The 25,520-nt window shown below is 39.8% G+C and overlaps 1 protein-coding gene across 10 annotated transcripts in view; it reads left to right on the top strand.

The window, feature by feature from the left end:
* The first annotated feature begins 20,237 nt into the window (after positions 1-20,237).
* MSRB3 (methionine sulfoxide reductase B3) overlaps positions 20,238-25,520 on the top strand; it is a 211,744-nt gene continuing 206,461 nt past the window's right edge. For 2 of the 10 annotated variants that reach the window (XM_016923091.3, XM_016923090.4), the window contains exon 1: positions 20,319-20,612. In XM_016923091.3, the coding sequence (XP_016778580.3) occupies positions 20,384-20,612 (229 nt within the window). In that variant the 5' untranslated portion in view covers positions 20,319-20,383. Of the gene's footprint in view, positions 20,613-20,727; positions 21,265-25,520 lie in introns of those variants that run through there. The other 8 variants (XM_063786394.1, XM_001163080.6, XM_016923087.4 and 5 more) reach the window with 8 other exon arrangements.

Below are 25,520 nucleotides of genomic sequence, written 5' to 3'. Positions count from 1 at the left end.
AGGGAGAAATGCAAGGAGAGTACAAGTGGTGAAATATATTGAGAATGATGGTTTTCATTTTATTGGCTCAGAGTATTAGGGAAAAGACTCAAGAAAGGAAATTAGCCTAATTTCTTTTCCTCAGGAGGAAGACTAATTTCTGTATGTGAAATTAGTCTCTTTCTGAATGCAAAATTAGTCTTCCTCCTAAGAGTTGTGGACTGGCTGGGTAGAGTGGCTCATGCCTATAATCTGAACACTTTGGGAGGCTGAGGCAGGAGAATCACTTGAGCTCAGGAGTTCAAGACCAGCTTGGGGAACATAGTGAGACCTTGTCTCTACTTAAAAAAAAAAAAAAAATTAACCAGGCATGGTGGTGCCTGCCTGTAGTCTCAGCTATTCAGGAGGCTGAGGCAGGAGGATCACTTGAGCACAGGAGATAGAGGGTGCAGTAAGCTATGATTGTGCAACTGCACTACAGCCTGGGTGACAGAGCAAGACTCTGTCTCCAAAAAAAAAAAAAAAAAGAGAGTTGTGGACATTAGCTTGAAATTTCGATACAGATTTGTGGAAAAGATTCTTGCAACACTTGGTTTTTTGATCACAAGGTTGGATGATAGTTTAAAAAAAACACCTCAGTATGCATATGGGCCCAAAGGTTGATTAAAGGGTGATAATGAAATACAGAGAGATGGTTCTGGGGACGCACTGCTCCTTCCTACAAGCTGCTCTACAGAGTTAATAAGGGGAGTTAGTTATTAGACTTCCTTACTCCATCATCACTCCATTTTTTTAGTCCCTCCTTCATATTTTCCATCTCTTTGTCTTTCTGTACTACATGCTGAGAAACTTCTTCACATCCATTTTTGAGTACACTAATTTTATGTTCAGCTGGGTTTAATCAACTCAAAAATAGGATTTTAAAAATTTGTTTTTATGAGATATATTAGGTGTATTTATCTCAACTTTATTGAGGTATAAGTCACATATCATACAGTTCATCTATTTAAAGTGTATAATTTAGTAATTTTTAGTGTATTCATAGAGTTGTGTAAACAGCACCACAATCAGTTTTAGAATATTATCATCACCCCAAGAAGAAACTTTACACCTCTTAACCATCACTCCCAATCCTCTTAACCCTCACATTCCTAGGCAACAACTAATCTTTCTGTGTCCTAATATTTTCCTATTCTGAACATTTCATATAAATGTAATCATACAATATGTGGTCCCTTGTGGCCAACTTCTTTCACTTAGAGTAATGTTGTCAGGGTTCATCCATGTTGTAGCATGTATCAGTACTTTATTGCTTTTTATAGCTGAATAATATGTATAGATATACTATATGTTATTTATGTGTTATTAATTGATGAACATTTGGGTTATTGCCACTTTTTTGCTTATTATGAAGAATGGTGGTATGACCATTCATATACTAGTTCTCAAATAGATATAGGTTTTCATTTATCTTGGGTATAAGTAGGAGTGGAAGTGAAGGTTGTGGCAACCCACAAGTCATATGGTAACTCAATGATTAACATTTTGAGGAACTGTCAGGCTGTTTTCCAAAGTAGCTGTACCATTTTACATTCTCACCAGCAGTGTATGAAGGTTCCAGTTTCTTCTCACCCTCTTCAATATTGTTATTATCTTTTTTAAAGCCATCCTAGTGGGTATGAAATGGTATCTTAGTGTTGGTTTGATTTGCATTTTCCCTGCTGGATTGTGATGTTGGGCATCTTTTATGTGCATATTGGCATTTATATATCTTCTTTGGAGAAATGCCTATTCAGATCATTTGTCCATTTTTAATTGGGGTATAGTCTTTATTACTGTGTTGTAAGAGTTCTTTAAATGTTGCAGATCACAAGTCCCTTATCAGATTTCGATGTGCAAATATTTTCTCCTATTTGTGGGCTCTTTACTCTCTTGATGATGTCTTTTATAGGACAGATGTTTTAAATTTTGATAAAGTCCAATTTATTTTTTGTTTTTGCTTATGGTTTGAGTATTTAAGAAACCATTGCCTAATACAAGGTTATAATGATTTACACCTATGTTTTCTTCTAAAAGTTCTATTGCTTTTCCTTTTACATTTAGGACTTTGATCCACTTTGAGTTAATTTTTTAACATTGTGTGAGGTAGTAGTCCAACTTCATTTTTCTGTATGTGGGTATCCATTTGCAACATCCCATGAGATATCCCAGCACTGAGCTATCTGTTGAAAAGACTGTTCCTTACCCAATTGAATTGTCTTGTCACCCTTGTCAAAAATCTACTGATTGTAAATGTGAAGGTTTATTTTTGGAATCTCAATTATATTTTATTGATTTATATGTCCATCCTTATGCTAATACCACACTGTCTTGATTACTGTAGCTTTCTAGCAAGTTTTTAAATCAAGAAGTGTGAGTCCTTCAACTTTGTTTTTCTTTGTCAAGATCATGTTGACTATTCTGGGTCCTTCAATTTCCTAATAATTTTGGTGGGATATGCTTCAATTATTGCAAAAAAGCCAGCTGGCATTTTGACAAATTATTTGAAAGCATGAAATGATAATTTTCACTTTATGTTTGATTTCTGCTCTATAATCAAAGAATCATTTTGCAAAATATCCCAGGCTTCATTTTTAAAAGGGTCTGTCTCTGATCATATAATTCCTTTCTGCTCTTCTTGTGGTCGTTTTTGTTGTTGTTGTTTGTTTGTTTGTTTGTTTTTAAGACAGGGTCTTGAGTGCAGTGGTGTGATCTTGGCTCACTGCAACCTCTGTCTCCCGGGCTAAAGCAATCCTCTCACCTCAGCCTCCCAAGTAGCTGGGACCACAAATGTGTGCCATCAAGCATGGCTAAGTTTTTGTATTTTTTTAGAGATGAGGTCTCTCCATGTTGCCCAGGCTTGTCTCGGACTCCTGGGCTTAAATGATCCACCCACCACAGTTTCTCAAATTGCTGGGATTACAGGCCTGAGCCACTGCGCCTGGCTTCCTTGTCATTGTTTTTTATCCTTTCCAACTTTTTTTTTAATTGCTAATTGGACAGACCCTGACACATTTCTGGTAATGCTTGTGATTTGAGCAGTTTTCTGTCATTTTTATTGACCTTGTGAAATCCTCCAATTTTGAGAAGTTTGCTAGTTCACTTTGTAGTGGAGTTTCATTGAACTTATATTGTGTTTTTAATGACAATCTGCAAGACACTGACACAGACATTAACATAATGGGCAGAAATAGATGGTACTGTCAAGCAGAGAAGGATATTCGAGGAGGTACTGACTTTTTAAAGAGCACTTTTGTAAGAGAATACTTTATGTTGTAATTCCACAAATAACCATATAACCTCCACATGAGGTTATATAGTTGATAAACACTTGAATTATGAAGATACTCTAGTATGTAAGAATTTAGTATATGATAAAGGTGGCTTTTAAAATTAGTGAGAAAAGTGAATCATTCAATAAAAGTGAAAAAAAAATTAAGAGGAAAGTTAGAGCCCTAATGTTACTAGTGCCAGGGCCTATGGCTTTGGCAACTGTGTTTCCTTAGAAGAGGCACAGGCTCTTTGGCTTGTAATAACTTAGAAGATCTTAATGAATTGAAACTTCCACATGGACAGTCACTCAATTTCCTCATACAAACTTGACTGACAGAGGATATCCTTCACAAAGATTTCCTATGTCCCAATAATATAACAAACGTTTAGTTGTGTTCTTGAAATTCAGGCTCTTCTCCTTACCAGGCTTCTGTCCTTACAGGACAAAAGGACAAAAGGACGATGGTTTCCTGATGCTTATTTTATTCAGGATTCTCATTTTGTTTGACAATCACCATTGGGCTCTTCTACACCACTACCAGCATTTGATTAACAGAACCCTAGTAACATATCAGTGAAACAGGGATCCTATTAGAGGAACATGTAAGTAGCAGAACTATTCTGGAACACAGCTTCCCAACTGATGTGCCATGAATGCGTTAGATTTGCCCAAATATTAGCTTTAGAGTGGTGGCAGAACTTGGGATAGTGGAGCTCAAGGCCTAGTTGCCTCCAGCAGGTTGTAAGCAGCTTCCTTATTGAACCAATGCACGGTACAATTATTATCCTTTTCTTTTTTTTTTTTTTTCTTTTGAGACGGAGTCTCGCTCTATCACCCAGGCTGGAGTGCAGTGGCGCGATCTCGGCTCACTGCAAACTCCGCTTCCCGGGTTCACGCCATTCTCTTGCCTCAGCCTTCTGAGTAGCTGGGACTACAGGCGCCCGCCACCGCGCCCGGCTAATTTTTTGTATTTTCAGTAGAGACGAGGTTTCACCGTGTTAGCCGGGATGGTCTCGATCTCCTGACCTCGTGATCCACCCGCCTCGGCCTCCCAAAGTGCTGGGATTACAGGCTTGAGCCACCGCGCCCAGCCAATTACTATCCTTTTCTTTGAGTGCCATTAAAGTTTGAAACAAGGTGGGGAAGCACTGTTCTAAGCAATTAGCTGGAAACAAGGAGAACATGAATAATATCACTAGGCAAACACAGTCATTTGGTTTAGGGAAGAGTATCACAGATTTCAGCAGAGAATGAATGAGGAAGCGGATTAGATTTTTTTCTGACTCTAAATCACTTCAATTCTATTTTCATATTAGACTTTATATCATTAATATGATATGTATATTAGTATCAAACTTCTGCAACTTTTACTTGTTAATACTCCTCTACATATACCCAGATAAGTTCCAGGAGGAATAAAGACTTGAGAAATAGTCATAAAATAAGCAAAAGAAAAATTAGAGGAAAACATTTGATATAGGTCTAAGCACAGAGATCAAGAAATGATAAAGAAAAATGTTACATGTTTGGTTGTATTAAAAGTTGTCTCCCATTCTGCAGGTTGTCTGTTCATGCTGACAATAGTTTCTTTTGCTGTTCAGAAGCTCTTAGTTTAATTAGATCCCACTTGTCAATTTCCGCTTTTGTTGCAATTGCTTTTGACATTTTCGTCATGAAATCTTTGCTCTTGCCTGTGTCCTGAATGACATTGCCTAGATTTTCTTCTAGGGTTTTTATAGTTTTGGGTTTTACATTTAAGTCTTTAATCCATCTTGACTTAATTTTTGTATAAGGCATAAGGAATAGATACAGTTTCAATTTTCCGCATATGGCTAGCCAATTTCCCCAGCACCATTTATTAAATAGAGAATCCTTTCTCCATTGCTTGTTTTTGTCAGGTTTGTCAACAATATTTTTACCTAATGCTGAATAATGATTGAAATTTTATTTTATTTTATTATTTTTTTGAGACGGAGTCTCGTTCCGTGGCCCAGGCTGAAGTGCAGTGGCACAATCTCGGCTCACTGCAAGCTCCGCCTCCCGGGTTCACGCCGTTCTTCTGCCTCAGCCTTCCAAGTAGCTGGGACTACTGGCGCCCACCACCACCCCCGACTAATTTTTTGTGTTTTTAGTAGAGACGGGGTTTCACCATGTTAGCCAGGATAGTCTCGATCTCCTGACTTCATGATCTACCCACCTTGGCCTCCCAAAGTGCTGGGATTACAGGCTTGAGCTACCGCGCCCAGCCAATTGCAAAAATATTCTTTAAAAATATTTTAACATAGACCAATATCTCAACAGAAAAGTAGTCAAATGACATCAGGAGATGATCCACAAATGAACAACTGCAAATGGCCAATAAATACATGAAATATTCAGCCACAGAAATAAAGGCAAATTAATGAGCAATTGAGAAGGAAACTGGATAAATTTGACTTCAGTTTAGGGAAAATAGGACCTTTACATAACGGTTGGTTGTTGCGTAACGTGATGAGCATTTCTGAAGGTCAATTTGGCAACATGTAACACAAAAATATTTTAACGTTCATACCCTTTGACCTTATGTTTTAATTTTTAGGAGTCTATTCTGAAGAAATTACCAGAGATAACATGAAGATAAATGAAAATGATGTTCATCACAACTTTATTTATATTGTGACTAAAAATTAAAAGCAACTAAATCTACAGATGTGGTAATAAGTAAATAACAGATTATCATATGGAATTCTGGAAAATCATCAAAATAGTGCCTTTGAGGATTATTTAAGATGCGGAAAATACTGTCTATGAACTGCTTAAGTTACATATACATTATATCATTCATATATATATATATATATATTTTTTTTTTTTTTAAATAGAGACAAGGTCTCATTTGGTCACCCAGGCTGGAGTACAGTGGCTCCATCGTAGCTCACTGTAGCCTCAAATTCCAGAGCTCAAACAGCCTCCCAAGTAGCTAGGACTACAGGCATGCCCACCATGCCAAGCTAATTAATATTTTTTTTTGTAGACACAGGGTCTTGCCGTATTGCTTAGGATGGTCTGAATTCCTGGCCTCAAGCTACCCTCCCACCTCAGCCTCCCAAAGCATTGAGATTTCAGGTGTAAGCCACTGCACCTAGCCTCAAATATATTTCATATAAGACACCGTCAATTGTAAGAGGCACCACTATTTTCTCTGGACCTTAAGAAAGAAAACAACAACAAAAATGACATTCAAGGTGTAGATTGTAATAGAAGACCCTAGCATAAAGTTAGGGTCAGGGTAATGAGAAGTAGACCTGTCTCTAGAAGGGAACTGTAAAGAAACCAATCAGTCCTTGTTCAGATTGTGGTTTCAACTCCTACTACCAGCATCATCTAAAAAGCTTAAGCAAAAAGAAAATTTAAAGTGCTCACAGGAGCAAGCTGTGGTTGCACCATCCACTGCACTCCAGCCTGGGTGACAGAGAGAGAACTTGTCTCAAAAAAAAAAAAAAAAAAAGAGTAGGTTTTGGGTATATTAAGTTTGAGATATCTGTTAGACATCCAAGAGGAGATGTAGAGCAGAAAGTCGTTGCTCAAGGGATGAGACAAGGATAGAGTTATACACTTGGGAATCACTGTATACAGATGGAACTTAAAGCCACATAACTGGATGAGATGAACCAATGAAATGAGCGCAGACAAGGCAGAAGAGAGTATTGGGTATTTCAACATTTCAAGATGGAGGAAGGAGCAGGAGCCAGCAAATCAGACTAAGTTGAAGGAGCTAATGAGGTAGAAGGATAAAGAAACGTTTTCAGAGGGAAATAGCGTTCAATGGTGTTGAAAACTTCTGAGGCATCAGGAAAGATGGTTTCAGTAGGTAGTTAGTAGGTATGAGCAGGACAGGAGAGGGTTCTCCCCGCCACATACACCAGGAGTGTTGGGTGACCATTAGATGATGGTCAGGTGGTTGTTAACTATTTCTCAAAGGAATAATTGCTAAAGTAATAAGTAATGACTGCCAGAGAAAGGCAGTTTTCTAATAGAAAACACCTGAGGCCCGGCGCAATAGATAGAAAACACCTGAGGCTAGGCGCGGTGGCTCACGCCTATAATCCCAGCACTTTGAGAAGCCAAGGTGGGCGGATCACCTGAGGTCAGGAGTTTGAGACCAGCCTGGCCAATATGGTGAAACCCCATCTCCACTAAGAAATAAAAAATTAGCTGGGCATGATGGCACACATCTTTAATCTCAGCTACTTGGGAGGCTGAGGCAGGAGAATCACTTGAATCCGGGAGGTGGAGGTTGCAGTGAGCTGAGATAGTACCACTGCTCTCCAGCCTGGAAAACAAAATGAGACTCCGTCTAAAAAAAAAAAAAAAAAAAAAAAAAAAAAAAAAAAAAAAAAAAAAGCAAAAAGCAAAACACCTGAAACTGATCAGCAATCAGCAGCTTCCCACCAAGATCTCAGGAGTGAGGAGAAGTAACACAAGATTCTGGAAGTATGCCAACATTTAAAACCCCGAGTCAAGAAGTCAAGCTGTGTACTTGGTATCTCAAGTTGCCTGCTTGGCCTTCTTCCAAATGTACTTCCCTTCCTTCATTTCTATCATTTCCTTACTGTTCTAAAGCTTTTTAATAAACTTTCACTCCTGCTGTAAAAAAACTTAAAAAAAAAAAAAGTGCTCACAGTTCGTAGTTCCCTCCAGGAAGAAGAAAACATCCATCCCCCTGGCAGAAATGAACCTTAATGCAGGTAGGCAGCAATTTTCTTATTTGTAATTTTGACAACAATTTTAAGATATCATTGATTCTGAAATGTATTATTTCTATATTAGTTGTTAAAAGGTGAAAAATTGTATGTTTAAAATAATTTGAGTGTATTCTCTACACACAATTGGAAGGAAATGCTCAAAAATTTAGCAATGGAGACCAGTCTGTTGGATTACATACCTATTTTACAAAATTCACCATGAATATTTATTACACATATTTAAATGTTTACCTTAATTGAGATTCTCATAATTGTCTTCATTCTGTTTATAAAATTTAATCTCCTGTGCTAATATATTTCGAATTACTGCCAACCTTTGGCAATAAATCTCAGACAATGAGAATTTTTATAACTTCAGCACTTCGGAAAAGGGCTATGTTTATTTTGCCTGGCATGAGTTGTTATTGTTAGCAGGTATAGAAAGGACTTCTGAAACACACCCAATCCTTCCATTGAGAGACAGGGTGGCAGGCGGGGAAGGGAAAATAGGGATAAGTGGTTAGGAGCATTGTCTCTGGAATCAGAACCATGCTTAGATTTCAGCTTTGACACATACTGATGGTAGTGTGGACTTAGGCAAGTTATTTAAATAGCTTGTTTCTTCATTTTTAAAACAGTAATAATTGTGTTATCAAGAGAACTCAATGAAATAATGTAAAATGACTGCCATGTAATATCACTGTTACTATTTCTTAACTGGTCTGTGAGAGCAACAACTTGATAATATGACTTATTTTTAACATCTCTTTGCTGTTCTTCATTGTGATCCCCCTTAATGATGCTCACACATAAGACTTGTGAAAATGTATTATCTCTTCAGTGCTTCCTTTTGAAATGACATATTCCCTATTCCAGCAAATAGAAAAAAGGAGTACACTCCTGACTAGCATAATCTTGATGCAAATACAAGACAAAAAGGGAAAATGCACAGGCCAATCTCACTGAATAGAGAAAATAGCAAAAATCCCAAACAAACCAAATTGGTCAGCAAACCAAATTCAGCAACATAGAGTGAGAATTACACATCATGGCCAAGTTGGATTTATTCCAGGAATGCAGTTTGACATTAGAAAATCAGGCTGGGCGCAGTGGCTCACACTTGTAATCCTAGCACTTTGGGAAGCCAAGGCAGACGGATCACCTGAGGTCAGGAGTTCGAGGCCAGCCTGGCCAACATGGTGAAACCCCATCTCTGCTAAAAATACAAAAAAATTAGCTAGGCGTGGTGGTGAGTGCCTGTAATCCCAGCTACTCGGGAGGCTGAGGCAAGAGAATCTCTTGAAACCAAGAGGTGAAGGTTGCAGTGAGCTGAGATCATGCAACCTGGGTGACAGAGCAAGACTCCATCTCAAAAAAAAAAAAAAAAGAAAAAGAAAGAAAAAAAGAAACAGTATAATTTGTCACATTAACAAATGAAATAAATAATATGATCATCTCAAATAGATATAGTAAAAGCATCTGATAAAATTCAACATTCGTACATCCTTTTGTAAAAAGTAATTCTTAGCAAACTGGTAGTAGAAGGGAACTTCCTAAATCTGATAAAAGATATTTACCAAAAACCCACAGCAAACATCACATTAATGGTGAATTTTCTGGTATATCCCTTTTGAGTGCAGTTTTGAATGCCCAGAAGTTTTGATGTTTTCCTTTATTTCTGAAACTTGTTGCTTTTCATTAACTGTTTTTGCTCTTTTGAAACTACTGTATCCTTTTCATTTGCTTTGAAATAGTATACCTTGCCTTTCATCTTTGCTAAATGATTCATCTTATTGTTTTCCTCAACTATTGTGTTCATAATGTCTTTCTTTTATGCTCGGTGCTTCTGCTTCAAAAAGGCAAAAATCAAAATGTAACTTTTTTCTCAATGTGAGTAACATTGAGATCCGATACCGTGTATGGCAGTGTTGAAGAATTATTATCACTGGAACTAGGGTAGTGTCACTCATTACAGAGGTGTCAATCTGACTGCAATGGACCAGTTTGTGCATTCCAATAGAAGACATTAAATCTTGAAACTGACTGTCTACAATCAGTCCTGTGTTATTAAAATGTTTCTTAACGTCCCTCTAAACATATAAGCTAGTATAATCTTTGTTTAACCATAGGAGTCTTAAAAATTAATTCATGTGATTACATCTTGTAACAATATGGCTCGGTTGTACGGCGGACATCCCTAGAAAATAATAGGGAGCAATATAAACAAGAGAGAAGTAGACAGCAAGAGCGATTATTTGTATAAGCCGCCATGTGGGTTGTTGAATCCTGTTTGCAGACTCAAAGAACTAGCCATGAGCCTTGTTCATTGGCCACTTACTCTGTTATTTATTTATTATTATGAATTCTACATTGTTTCATTTAATATTAGCCACATTTTAATACATAACATTGAAATAAAAGCACATTTTCAAAAATTACTTTTATTATATCTAAACAAAACTCTAACTGTATAAAAATTTATCATTTTCGTGTTCTACTCTGCTTTAATAACATTTATTTACATTTATTATATCTAAATAAAACTCTAATTGTATAAAAATTTATCATTTTCGTGTTCTACTCTGCTTTAATAACATGGAAAAATCAAAATTGCTTTTCTTGGTGTTCCCCAAGGACAGCACAATGTATTTAAAACACAACTTAGCTATAAAACAGAACCTTTTCATATATAGATATTGGTTGAAGAAATATTCTCTGTGTAATTAAAATGTTTAGAGAAGCCATACTATTTTCATTGTGTTCAGAAAAAGTTTGTACTATAACTATATTTTGGTATAATAAAATATATTCTAGTATTAGATTGGTACAGTGAATTCCTATTTACCTGGAATAATTATTAAAAATGTGTCCTGGTAAATTTAATATTACAGTTACCTAAGAGTTATAACTGAATTAAAAGATAATTTCAAAAACTTCACAGCACTAAAACTATAAGCAGCTTAATTTAATCTTTGATGAGTTAGTAAACAATTCAGAAACTTACAGTGCCTCATTTCATAATGAACCTCACTTATTGTAGGATAAAACTGAAAATTCTAGTTATTTGATTTTTCTGATTAGGTGGATTATGAATAAGCCATGTATTTCGGAAAGGTCATGAAAGCTGTGTCATATATACACTCACGTATTTTCCTATTAATCTTTCTTACCCCTGTTATGGGCATTACAGAAAAGAGAGATTAAAACTTATGCCCTCATCCCCATTGGGAAGCAGACATGAAAATTATTCCAGTTACTCTAAACCAGAGTGTTTCAAAGAATGATCTGTGGACAACCTGTCTTAGAATTACCTTGAGTATTTGTTAGATATGCAGATTCCTGAACCGTTCACCAGACTTGCTGAATTGCTGTGTCTGGGAAAGACCCCAGGATATTAACGAACTATCAAAGTAATTCTGATTTTTAAGTTTGAGACCCACTGCCATACAGTTTCTGGATATGATTTGAGGTATCAACCTAGAGAGGATCATCAGAGCAGCTCCAAATAATTCTTCCCATGAATGTTGATATAGGAAAAAGAGTGACAAAGATTGAAATGGGTGTGTTACTTCCCACAGAGTAGAAGAACAGGAAATAATATGTTATGCCATCAGGCCAAAGGAATTTTAGAGGCAAAGTTGGAAACAGTTTAGAGCTATTTCATTCATGTTGCTAATATCGATGCTTACTTAATATATGGAGTTTCCAATATATTTTTCCTTATTGATATGAAGTAACATGAAATTTGCTGACTCCCATTTGATTCATTTGGAAGATGGTTTGATTGCTTTAAAGCCTTGCTTTTACTTCAGATACTGTAGTAAATGTCTCTTCCGGGTCTCTTTCCACTAAATGTTTTGAATTTTTCAGAGCTTTAGTTGTGATACAGTTACATATCTTCATTAACATGAGCAAATTTTACTTGTTCTTGTAACTGTTATCACTGGGAACAGAGTATAAATGGTTTCTACGAGGAACTCTTATTTTTATTTCATTTTATGTTACCATGAAAAAATAAGTGGTTGATGGTTTATTTGGTCTATTTGTTTTCCCTACGAGAGTTGAAACATATAAATTACACTTTACTCATTCCCCCCACCACTATAAAGTGTCAGTCAACAGCATGTATTAAGTATTCTTTACCCTTTGAGGAGTCACGAAAGGAGGCAGACTCTCACTTCCTTTGCAAATCTCTTTATTACTATTGAGATTTCAGTCAGTATCCAAGTCCTGCCAAGTTTTTCCCTATATCTCTACTATCCACATATCCAAAAGTGAGCATGGCTCACTTTTGCTCAGGAGCAGCTTTCGTTAGGCCACAAGCTGGCCACGAAGGTTGGCCTTACTTTCTCTTCCACTTGTCTTCTCCAAAATACCCTCAACAGGCCAGGGACAGTGGCTCACACTTGGTGTAATCCCAGCACTTTGGGAGGCCGAAGCAGGAGGATCGCTTGAGACCAGAAGTTTGAGACCAGCCTGGGCAACATGGTAAAACTCCATCTAAAAAAAAAAAATTTTGCCAGGCATGGTGGCATGGGCCTGAGGTCCCAGCTACTTGGAAGGCTGAGGTGGGAGGATCCCTTGAGTCCGGGAGATGGAGGTTGCTGTGAGCCGTGATCATGCCACTGCACTCCAGCCTGGGTAACAGAGCCAGACCCTGCCTCAAAAAAAAAAAAAAAAAAAAAAAAAAAAAAAGAAAAAGAAAGAAAGAAAGAAAGAAAAACAGGAAAAAAAAGAAATAATACTCCTCAGGGATGTGGACTGCAGGCCTTTTGTGGCCTCTAGCTTTACTGTGGGCTGTTCTTGGGTACTGTCAATCATCAATTGTGAATAACAGTCTTTCCCTGTATCTGCAAGTGGGTGGAAACCATACCTCTTCTTCTTGCTGCTTTGACCTTTCAGTCTCCACAAAATTAGACACCAGGGCCTGGTAAGGTGATTCCAGAACAGAATTACAAAGTAGGAGAGACAAGGGTTAAAGTTTTGCAGCTCTACTTCGAATTTCCCCTTGTATCACCCAAGGGTCTTATGGTTTCAGACAGAGAGTCACCTTTCTGAATGCTTCTGCTTGACCTGCTGTAGATTCAAGTTATTACTCCAAATGGATCCCCTTCTTTGAATCTTTCAACTGTCCCTACTCCTCCACTGAAAGGAGCCTTATAGTCTGAGCCCTTCTTCCTTCCCACCCATACCATACACTGTCCAATCAATTAAGGCCACAGGTTTGGGCTGCGAGGACCACACTGGGAAAAATATCCCTGCCTCTTTCTGTGTGTGTGTGTGTGTGTGTGTGTGTGTGCGTGCGCGCGCTCATGTGTGTAGGTCGGGGGATGATTGGTGAACTGACTGTGGGTCCTCCAATCCATGTTTCCTATTCAATATTCCCTCCAGCAGGAACTCTGACCCTAGGGTTCCTTTGCTAACCAACCCATACATTAAACATGCACATGCACACACTTATACACATTCATAAAGATTATACAGCATAGTATCAAACCTGTATTGAGAACAGAATGTAGCCACAATATTAATAAAGCTCATGCCCTGGCTGGAAAATAAATAGATCTGTAAAGAAAACTGACATCTTTACTGATCTCTTCAAGATTTTCAAGAGAGCTGGACTAACAGTGAATTTCTCTCCATTTCACACTGGTCACATTACACAAGTTTTTTGTTTGTTTCAGAATTTGCCTCTGACTGAAATATGGGGACTTATGGGGTGTGAGTGAGTTTACCAGTTTCTCTCTAGGGCTGCCAGGTTTAGCGAATAAAAATGTGGAATGCCCAGTTAAACTTGAATTTCTGGTAAACCATGAATAATGTTTTAGTGTAAGTTTGCCCCATGCAATACTTAGGATATACTTATACTAAAAAATGTTTTTGATTTTTATCTAAAATTCAAATGTATCTGGGTACTCTGCATTTTATCCGGCAACTTTTTTCCTACCATATCTCCTTGTTCATCTTGAGTCTCACTGCTACCATTTAGTCTAGGGGTCCTCATCGTCTCAAGTCTGGGTATCTGCAATACTTGCCTGGGTGAGCTTCCCAACACTACTCTTCTTCCAATCTTCTCCGCCACCCATTTTTCAGAACTGTTTTCTTTCCTTTTCTCTTTCTCTCTCTCCTTCCTTCCTCCCTCCTTCCCTCTTTCTTTCTTTCTTTCTTTCTTTTCTTTCTTTCTCTTTCTCTCTCTCTTTCTTTCTCTCTCTCTCTCTTTATTTCTCTTCCTTCCTTCCTTCTTTCTCTCTCTTTCTTCCTTTTTTCTTTCTTTTTTTTCTTTTGACAGAGTCTTTCTGTCGCCTGGGCTGGAGTTCAGTGGTGCAATCCTGGCTCACAGCAGCCTTGACATCCCAAGCTCAAGTGGTCCTCCCACTTTAGCCTCCCTAGTAGCTGGGACTTCAGACACTACACCACATCTGGCTAATTAAAAAAAATTATTTTTTTATACAGATGGGGTCTCCCTGTGTTGACCAGGCTGTTCTCAAACTACTCAAGTGATCCTCGTTCCTTGGCCTCTCAGGGTGCTGGGATTATAGGCATGAGCCACCACACCTGGCTAGAAGCTACTTTCATTAAGTTCTCTTCCACCCAATAAATTATGATGACCCCTATTGCTTTCCAAAGTGACTTCCAGTCAGTGTGTACTTATATACCACATTTTAAGCATTTTAATGTAAACTTTTAAGTTTTCCTTCTTCTTTCACATTCCACATTTGGTCTGTCAGCAAATCCAGTGGGCCTCTCCTTCCAAATATATCTGCAATTTAATCACTTTCCACCACCGCCACTGCGTATTCTCTACTCCAATCACCTCCTGTCTCACCTGGGTTATTTCAAGACCTCCTAACAAAGTCTGTACATGCCTTATCAGAATAGCCAGAGTTATTCTTAAAATGTGAGTCAAGTAATGTCACCGCTCCACTGAAAACGCTATGATAGCCTCCCATCTCCCATAAAAGCCCAAGTCTTTATAATGACCCATAAGATCCTGTAAGATTGCCTCCCAGGCCACAGCTCCTAATGTTCTCCCCATCTCCTCACTGCCCTTTTTACCATCTACTCCCTAACCTGGCCTCCGGGATGGGCCTCCTACGGAGCAGGCATGCTTTCACCTTGGGCGCAGCCTTTTGCTTGCTGTTCCCTCCTCTCCCAGGTATTTGAATGGCTTGCTTTCTTCTTTCACGTCATTACTCTCACTTCCCCAACACTTTTAGCAATGTTTTCTGCCTTATTTATCTTATCAGTAGTTACTACTCTTTAACTTACTAAATATTTTACTGATTTATCTTGTTTATTGTCTATCTAGCACATAGCAAACATTTGGTAGATATTTGAGTGAATGAATGAATGACTGCAAAGATGATTTCCCTTGTTGAAGATATTTTTAAAATTGCATCATATATTTTGATGGCAATTCTAAAAGTGGTTTTCACAAAATAGTTTGAATAATCATTAAATGTGTGTGTAGTCTTCTAACATTATTGCTTTGAGTGAGTTAAAAAATTTTTTAAATTATAAAAATAATTACTGTTAGTAACTTTAGGTATAAATATAAAAAGTAATTTTGAAGAAAAATGTGTTGAAGAGATTACTAAATCTGAACAGATGTCCTTAAGAGGTAATTATGAATACAAATGTAGGACTCTGAGCTGTGAAGAGAAACTGAGTCATGAGTCATTTAAGACAGAGAAAATCATATCAGATAAGGCTTTAAAGGCAAAGAATGACTTTGCAGTGATTGAAAGTTGGGAGGCAATAATAAAAATTAGTATTAGTACCATATTGATATGTATTAAGGATGTACCATATGCTTGCATGGAGTTAAGTGCTAAGCACCACGTGTGGTAGGTACCTTCACTTTTCCATTTTATAGACACAAGTATCAAGGCTTTAGAGAAGTTACTTACCCACTGTCCCAAAGTTTTCATGGTAGAAGCCACTCTTGGATAGATGTGTCTGATACCAAAGCCCAAGTCCCTGACTCCTGAGTGGTCCTGACTCTTATGTGGCCATTGGGCTATAACAGCAGCTTGCAGGGTGAAAATCCCTTGAGGCACCATTTTGGAGAACAACATGCCATTTTCCCGGAAACCTAACACAGCTAGAGTTTCCTCTACCACTGGACCAGATTGTAGCCATTTTGGCTGAACAACAGATAAAAGAACTGATCTGCAGTTAAGGCCAAGTTGTTTGAAAAATATACACTTTTAGAATCGGACATACATACCCATAAGGTGAGATGCTGGCAATACAAGAAGCACTTAGGAACAGAGACTGAGTGAATAAAGAGCAGAATCAAGTCTCCTATCAGAATGCTTCTGTACCACTTAAAAAGTTAATTCTTCTCCTTGCCCTGTTCTGTGTGTGTGTGGTTGATTTTTGCCTATTCCACTTTACGTTATAAAACCTTGCCAAAAGCCACACAGCTTTGCTGGTCTAGAGACAATTACTTAATTCTCCATAATATGGAAAATCTTGTTAAATATTTATTACTTACTGCAGCATATCCAAAGCAAAATCTGGCAGAGTCAGGCAGCATGTCAATCACGGGAGTATAGGCTTCAACTTCCTCCAGAATTAATCAACAAAAGGGATAGCTTCGACTGTGTCAAACAGAAAATACCATCATCGGAGATGCAGGCAAATCACTTTACTGTGAAAAGAAGGAAAATGGTTACTTTAATTTGGTCTTCTCTCTCTGCTTAGGAATCCCACCTGATTTCCTGGTAGTGAGTGTTTATTATTTTAACACACTTGGTGACTGGGGGCTGGATGATGTCATGGCAATGGAGATCATTTTTCAGAATCTGAGAGAAAAATTCAGATGTCTCCCTTAGCCAGTCAGTATTCACGGTGTGCCCCCCACATTGTTGAGGACAGTTCTCAACCCTATTCCCACTGTAGCACATTGAGGCAAGAGGTATGCTTCTATCAGTGTAAGGCAGTGTTCTCAGAGGTGAGAGTATTGACCGCCCACTTCCCACTATAGGAAAGCAGAATTTGGGGAGTTTGTATTGAGTGTAGTTTGAAGAATTACATCCCCCTAAGAGGTATTACTCTCACTCTCCAATTGAGTATTAATTGGTTTAGAACAGTGGCACTTGTTTTGCAGTTGTTGGCATCCACCTAAGATGTTTCTTGGTATATGTGAAGTGGGGGCTGTCCCAAGGCTTTGTGCAGTGTCTGAGGAGATCTTATTAAAGAGCTGAGAATAGCACCTTGGGGAGGTTACAGCTTAGATGCCTTTCATGTTTACCTATTCTTTTTGAAAGAGGCTGCCCCAAGCACAGCCCTATAAAAAGACAGCCACACAGTCTGTTTATTTAGGATGGGTGGCCATGTTCTGTTGGCATGTGACCTTCCCATCTTAGCCACAACTGAAGAACTAGCACCTGGATCGGGGGCGGCCATTCTATAGGCTGCTCAGTGGCTTGAGAGACAGACTCAATATAAGAATGGTGATAGAATCAGATTCTCCCCCCTGGGGCATTTGGTTATGAGATATATGGAGAGAGTTGGCACCTGGTTGTGGGAACAGAAGTGGAAATACAGGCAGAGAGACAAAGAGCTGTGGTTACACAACTTGAATTATTGTGTGTTCTGAAGACATTTCATGAGTTGCAGCTGTGGTATGCCAGAGCTGGCTCTACGGCCCCAAAAACTGGTTGTGTGGATCCCTTCCCAACCCTGCCTTCAGAGACATCTGGTTGGTGGGAGTATTTGTACCATGTGAATTGGTTAATACTGTAGATCAGGGCCCCTAACCCTTTCATCCAGATCTGGTTGTTACATGTTTACCAGCACACCACTGGGTTGGGGGAGGGATGGTGTAGGAAGCAGGCAGAAGCAGCTACCTCCTCTGGGTCTTTAGCCTTAAAATCAATGTTGAATGGAATATGGTAACATGACTGTTATTAAGGCTATAATAAAGAAGACATTTAAAAAGCATTGTAAAATACATGATTAAAATATCAATGGTTAAACTACAAAACTTATAGGAATGTGGTCAAGGGGGTAGTACCTTTCCCATTCCCCTAGCTTTCAAAGGCACAGGCCCCGCCCACCATGCCCACAAAGGATGATCTGACAAGCCAGGTAAGCCTCTGGTCTTATTTCCACATGTATTCTTTACCTTGGTTACTTGAGGTAACCTGAGTGCATACCAGTTACTTAAAACCAAAAGAGCCCAATGAATACAGTTTTTGAATGCCACTTCTTTTTAATGTAGAGAAAATAAGACAGATTAGTATGGTAAAAGTATATATGCACTTTAGAATGAGGATTTAATTCTAATACTACTTCACTTCTTCCTGGTAGCATATTACTTACCTATGCCTCAGTCTCCTTAGCTGTAAAATAGGGATAAAAATAATCTCAGAGATATTTGTAAGAATTAAATGAGATATCAGGTATAAAAAACATCTAGCACAGTGTCTGGCACTTATCATGCACTTAGTAACTTTAGTTCTTTTCTGCCACTCTTAGCATATTTATTCAAGCCTTTAGAATAGTGGTTGGCATTGCTGACAGTGATGTCAGCTATGTTGATACAATGAACTCTCTATTTTTACTAACATGAATTAGGTTGTAATGATATTGCATTTTTTATAATTCTATATTTTTGTATGTAAGGTTCTTCACTAAAATATTTTAAATATAGGCATAATTATTGCAATCCTTTGAAACATGCTTTACACTTAGGGAGCTTCTATATTTCTTTCTACAAATGGCTGTGCCCATTTTATTTTTGTTTTTAAACAAACATTTGGACTATGGGCAAAGAACTTTGCAAAGTGTTGTGGGGGAAGTAGAAAAACAGACACTTATGTAACACAAGGCTATAAAAAAAGAGGAAACGGAGGGAATACTGAAGAGCTTCTTCAGTATTTCCAACTACCTAGGCTCTAGGTACCTAATTAAATAGTCATGTTATGTGTCATTTAAGTCCTTTATTCATTGCATTACAATTTATTCACCATTACTTTATCTGGGTCATCTACCCTTAGTCCCATTATAATTGCCAATGCATTAAGGGTGACATTTGCCCATTTGCTATATGTAATTCACAGGATGTGGTGTTTTTCAGTACCAGATGTTTTGAGGGGAGCCACTTGCAATGGACTGTTTTTTGGTGTATGTGTTTTAATAGTTTGCCAGAACTGAGTTTGATTTGAAACAAGGTTCTTGATTTTCAAATATAGCATTTTCAAACAAATAGTGTGATGTACAAATTAACATCACTTTAGTTCACGTTGAAATAATCCACACTCTAAATCTGTTTGACATTTACCCCTTAAGTATTTTGGATCAATAAATCATTTCTGTATCATCTAGCATCTTAAAATGTTCGTAAGTAACTACTTAATACCCTACATATCCAGGTCCTGTCCCATTAGTTTGAGGGAAAAAATATATTATAGTAATTAAGACATAATTATGTTGTCTTGAAAAGCTAAGGGTCATTTGGACTTGATTACCCAAGGAGTTATCAGTGCCAAGGAAAATTAGGCAACTACAGGCTTGGGCCTGTAATTAAACATCTAGGACTGACATTTTGTTCATCAGAGGTGGCACCTTCTGAATGAATTACACCATTTCATTTTAGACAAGCTACGGTAAATACAAAACAAGTGTGTGGAGGGGGTTGGGGGGTGGACATGAATAGAGATTGGAGGTGGAGAGAAAGACCGGTGTAAACTTAAGCATTTTGTTGTGAAAAACTATTGTTCAGCCAGCCTGCCTGGGCTCCATATATGGTGTTCAAATATAAGTTTGGGACGAGCACCTTTGCAATTTTGGCCAAGAACACACACACACTCACCCTCCTCTGCTAGAGAGGGCCCGCTCACCTGGAACGCAGGCGGCTGGTTCTCCGTATTACAGTGAGTGCTCGTTCTGTATGTATAGGATGACCAAGTAACTAACTGGCAGCCCTGCTCCTGCCTCACTCTCCCACAACTTTTTATCCCCTCACCACCAACGCTCTCAACCCCTGACACGTCTTCCCACAGGTCCCTGGCTCGCTGTCCGGTCTCTTCGTGTTGGTTTGTCCGTTTCCCACTCCTTCAGCGGTCTCAGGTGGAACACGCCAGGTGGGCGTTTGGCTGTGTTCTGGGGTCCCGAGTTGGAAAGGAATGCCCCCAGGCAGAAGGCGGCCGGCAGCCCTGGGGCAGAGGAGGACGAGGGGGGAGGAGAGGAGCAGGAGGGCAGGGCAGAGAAGGAGGAGGAGGAGGACGGTGCAGAGGAGGAGGAGGAGGAGGAAGAGGACAGGGCAGAGGAGGAGGGAGTTGGCGGCCGCCGAGCCCCGGGCAGCGGGCCCCGTCCGCGGCCGGCGCGCTCCGTGGTCCTCCCTCGCTCGTCTCCTATGCTCATATTTGGACTCGGCTGCCCGTGCCCAGGAATTTCCCGTCATGCCTCCCGCCGCCCCGTCCGTCGCCCGGAGCCGGGGAGGGAGGGAGCGAGGTTCGGACACCGGCGGCGGCTGCCTGGCCTTTCCATGAGCCCGCGGCGGACCCTCCCGCGCCCCCTCTCGCTCTGCCTCTCCCTCTGCCTCTGCCTCTGCCTGGCCGCGGCTCTGGGAAGTGCGCAGTCCGGTAAGTTCGGGCTCCCCTCCCCTCTCCTCCTCGCCTCACCCCTCCCACCCCGACCCTGCCACGTTAGGGTGTGACCCCGAGCCGGGATTCCATTCTGCGCCTGCTGCGCCCCCTCGGCCGCCTGCGGGGACAGCCCCTGCCTCAGCCGAGAAGGGGAGCAGAAGGGTTGCGCCCCGCGCCAGCGGTGAGGGGCCGAACAGAAGGAGGTCAGGGCTGGTTTCCCCCCACCCGCCGACGGGAGGCGTCTGGCAGCCTCACTGACACCTTATCCTGTCCCGGGAGCGAACCTGAACCCGCGGGAGCCTCTCGCCCCGCGCGGGCCCCGGAGAGAGGGATCTGGCGGGGAAGCCCGCGGGAGGCAGGGGAGGGGTCCATCCCGGAGCCCTCTGCTCTGTGCGTCGAGCCTGCCGGGGTTGCCGCTCAGATAACGGGCCCGAGGCGTGGGAACCGGCCCGCCAGGCCTGCGCTTTTCGCCGCGCGCCTCGGAGAGGACGGGGGCGCGGGGCGGCGGGCAGGCGGCAGGGAGGGGCGCACCCGGGAGCGCACCCGCCGCCCGCCCTCCCTGCGCTGCTGCCCCCCTGCTGGGCCAGACTCCCGCGGGCCCGGCTGGCATTTCACAGGCCAAAATCGAACAGAACCCCGAGTCTGCCAGGTATCAGTTTTGCTTTGTTTTTAAGCAGAAAAAGGCATCCAAGTCTATTTTTGAAGTTTTACACTGGGCTATTTCGAGTCAAACTATATGAATGAAAAGTGCTGTTCCTGCCTTGTTTGGTTTAGGGCTAATAGCTATCGGAAGTGGCAGTTCTGAAGTCGTTACAGTAAGACTTTATAAGATAATCTTCTTGAATCATGTGGGAACTGTTGGGGGGAATTTAATATCAGATTATTATTTTAAAAAGCAGTTATTTTAAAGTACAAAGGTAGGGATAAAGGTAAATGTGAAATTGCATGGACTTTTACATTTGTGATGAGTAGTCGTCAAAGCTTCTTGCTTCTTAATTTTATCTGGAATGGAAGAATATAAATTATAATTCCTTAGAGCTGAGATTTCTTAGGAGATTTTAGTTTGCTTTTGTTTTTTCTACCAATAGACTAAATTGTCCAATAAGATATGGCAAACTAGGACTCATAAATTAGTTGAAACATGACTCTATGAAGCATAGATTATATTCAGTACTCTCTGGTTTATCTCTTCATATTTTCATTTGCAGCGCTGGTGGCAAGATCGATTTTCAAAAACAATTTTGTCTATAAAAAAACTTCAGGGTTCATATAACTTATAAAATTGTCAGTTCAGATTAATGGCAGATATTTACAATATTTAACTTTATTCAATTTGCAATTTGTAAACAGTAACTTGAGCAGTGATATCAGTTTCATGTTTCTTTCTGCATAGTGTTGTTTTTCAAAAAAAACCTGTTTTTTATAGATTCATATTTTGGAAGTAACTTTAATAGCACTTCTTGGGAAATACAACAGGTTCTAATTTCACATTTTTCAATGGATTTCTAAAAAATACTGTGCTGGATAGTGAAGAGTGGATTTTATTGCCAGGAAACATATGTATGCTTTCTTTTTCCTCAGTGATGTGTTGACTTACCTAATACTTGTGGTGAAACGGCCTTCGAAGACCGGAATCCACTGTACTGGCCCCTTGCCAGTAATTTTGAACATCAAGTTTATATTTGGACCATTTAAACATATATTCTTTTAATTCCGGTCCCAGCTGATATATCAGTCTAATTTCTGATGACTTTTATTAGGGCCCTATATGAATATCTGGAAATTTTTATATTAAGATAAGTAGCTCTTTGCCATCTAGAATTTTGTCACAGTGCTTAAACTGCTTGTATGGCAAGGTTGCAGCATACAATGTAATTTAGATTTTGAATCAACACATTGCTTTTTGTTTTTAAAAGTGCTTGTTCTAATATTTTAACTAAGATGTTAATCCATTAAGTCAGAAATCCTTACTATTTTGCTCAACTCAAAAGAATATCCAAAGACTATCCCAACAGTAAGGTTCATCAGTTTTTCTAATACATATGCCATTTAATAATTAAAAATAGATTTTAAGGCCACGTGTGGTGGCTCATGCCTGTAATGCAACACTTTGGGAGGCCAGTGTGGGAGGATTGCTTGAACCCAGGAGTTCGAGACCGGCCTGGTCAACATAGGGATACCCTGTCTCTACAAAAATTAAAAAAAAATTAGCTGGGCATAGTGGCTCACTCCTGTGGTCTCAGCTACTTGGGAAGCCAAAGTGGGAGGATTGCTTGGGCCAGGGAGATCGAGGCTGTGGTAAGCCATGATCACACCACTGCATTTTTGATTCTGTCATAATCTGGTCACAATCCCTCTAATTTATCTGCACCTGTATAATTAATTTATCATAGTTATGGATTTGGTTAATGAATTTGATTCCCATGTTTAGCTTCTCGGTAAAATTATTAAGTTGGACAGTTTCCATGTCTCTTCTAACTCCAAGATCCTATAATGTTGTTTTTGTTTATGTAACTCTTCAGAGCCACCTACTACATGTGGTTCAAACTTCTGATTGTCAGCCTGTGACTTGCTATACATATCAAACTGGCCTACCATAGCCAGATGTGATGGGTGTGGTCCAGCGTTGGAGAGTCCGGATCTGTCTCAGGATTGTGTTAATACCTGGAACATGCACAAAGATACATACATACCTGGACAGATTCCATGTTAAGCTTCTATCACTTTTTCTTCCTCATCTAATAGCAGAAAGTGCTGATTATGTCATAGGGTAAATGCCTAACTGGTTTTTGGGGATAGTTAAGCCCAGGCCTTAAGACAGTTTGATATTCAGTTTTGTTATTTAGGTCTGGGTTAGGGATACCGCCAGAGAGCATCCAAACATTCCTGTGGTTGGGAAGGCTAGTTATCTGTGAGCATTCCAGATGAAATAGCCTATAATGGGTTATCACCTTTTGATCTTACCTCAGAGAAGATTGAATTGGATCTACCTATCTGATTTAGCAGAATTAAACTGGATTTGGATGGAAGGGTAATCAGCTATTTAATTTGCCAGTTGTTAGTTAGCATTCTTATTGCTGTATCTCAAGGATTTACTTTGAATATTCTGTATTTTCTCTTTCCTGCCCATGATGGGTTTTCCTTTTAAAATACTCAGCACAGGCTGGGTGTGGTGGCTCACGCCTGTAATCCCAGCACTTTAGGAGGCCGAGGCAGGCAGATCACCTGAGGTCAGGAGTTTGAGACCAGCCTGGCCAACACGGTGAAACCCTGTCTCTATGAAAAATACAAAAATTAGCCGGGCATGGTGGTGGGCACCTGTAATCCCAACTACTCAGGAGGCTGAGGCAGGAAAATAACTTGAACCAGGGAAGCGGATGTTGCAGTGAGCCAAGATCATGCCACTGCACTCCAGCCTGGGCGACAAGAGCAAAACTCTATCTCAAAAAAAAAAAAAAAAAATTGCTCAGCACAGTCCCTCATCCCTGTTCATATATTTGTCTGTATAGTATGCTGAAGTCATGTTTATGGCTTTAAGGGAAGTACAAAAAAGGAAAGTATAGAAAAGATCAAACAAACGCATCAAACAATCGACTTTATGAAAGATTTTGGTTATTGCCTCATTTAAGCTTCTATTGCAAGTAACAGAAATGAACTAGTTTTAGCAAAAAGGAAGAAAGGAATTTGTTGGAAAACCATTGGAAGTCAAATGCAGGCAGACCTCATTTAGGGCCTGAGATAAGGGACTGGAAAAATCTAGAACATTCCCTGTCTCTAGTTTGCTTCACTGTTTTTTCTTTGCTGGTGTTTTTTTTTTTTTTTTTTCTCTTCATGGTTAGATGTGGCTGCTCAGCAGCTCCTGAGTATTTATGTGTCCCTTCATAAGGAGGGACTATATTATTGAGCCTTGATCCTAAATTCCTGGGAGGTAGAACCTGATAGACACAGTTTAGGTCACATGGTTGACCTAGATTTTCCCTAAAGTCTCTTCTAATTCTAGAGTATCTGATGTACGTAGTACAGCCATGTAGATGGTTTGATTTTGCATTTTTCCATTTTATGTTATGAGGTTATAGTCCTTAAAATGAATTGTGAACATTTTCTCTGATAACAACTAATTCACTCTGCAAATAATCATCTGCATATTTTCAGGAATTCACTGAATAAAATGCTGACCTCCAGTGGCTCTTTAGGATAAGTTCATTAAAACTATAAGTGGTAGAGATATTTGAAACAGTAATAGCTTAGGGACTGAGAATTTATCAGTTGTTTTCCTATTTCTCACACGTATCTAACATTTTCTGTCTCTACCTTTCCTTTAGGCTGTTCCTACTGCCTGGACCTCTTCTCTATCACAACAGGTTGAAGTCTTTAAGGCCTCTGTCAGATGGTAGTTTGTGACATTTTCCTCATACCACAGAATTTGTAATTTCCTTGTGCTTCTAAGGTGTTTTGGACCGTGGTTGGAGTACAAGTTTTACTATATTGTCTTGTGTTGTAGTTAAGTCCATATATATTCAACTTCACTAAACTATAAATTCCATATGTCAGTGAATCACCTAGAATTTTTTTTTTTTGAGAATGGATCTCACTCTGTCACCCAGACTGGAGTGCAGTGGCACACTCATGGCTCACTGCAGCCTCGAGCTCCCTAGAATCAGGTGATTCTCCCCCTCCAGCCTTCTGAGTAGCTGGGCCTACAGGCACCTGCCACCATGCCCAGCTAATTGTAGTATTTTTTTGTAGAGATGGGGTTTCACCATGTTGGCCAGGCTGGTCTTAAACTCCTGACCTCAAGTGATCTGCCAGCCTCGGCCTCCCAAAGTGCTAGGATTACAGGCATGAGCCACTGCACTCAGCTAGAAGAATTCTGATAGGCTCTCAGCATCCATTGTTCCAGGTATA

This window comes from Pan troglodytes, chromosome 10, assembly GCF_028858775.2.
Source record: "Pan troglodytes isolate AG18354 chromosome 10, NHGRI_mPanTro3-v2.0_pri, whole genome shotgun sequence".
Taxonomy (NCBI): domain Eukaryota; kingdom Metazoa; phylum Chordata; class Mammalia; order Primates; family Hominidae; genus Pan; species Pan troglodytes.
Note: the sequence above shows the minus strand (reverse complement) of the source record. Positions and strands in the feature narration are given on the sequence as shown.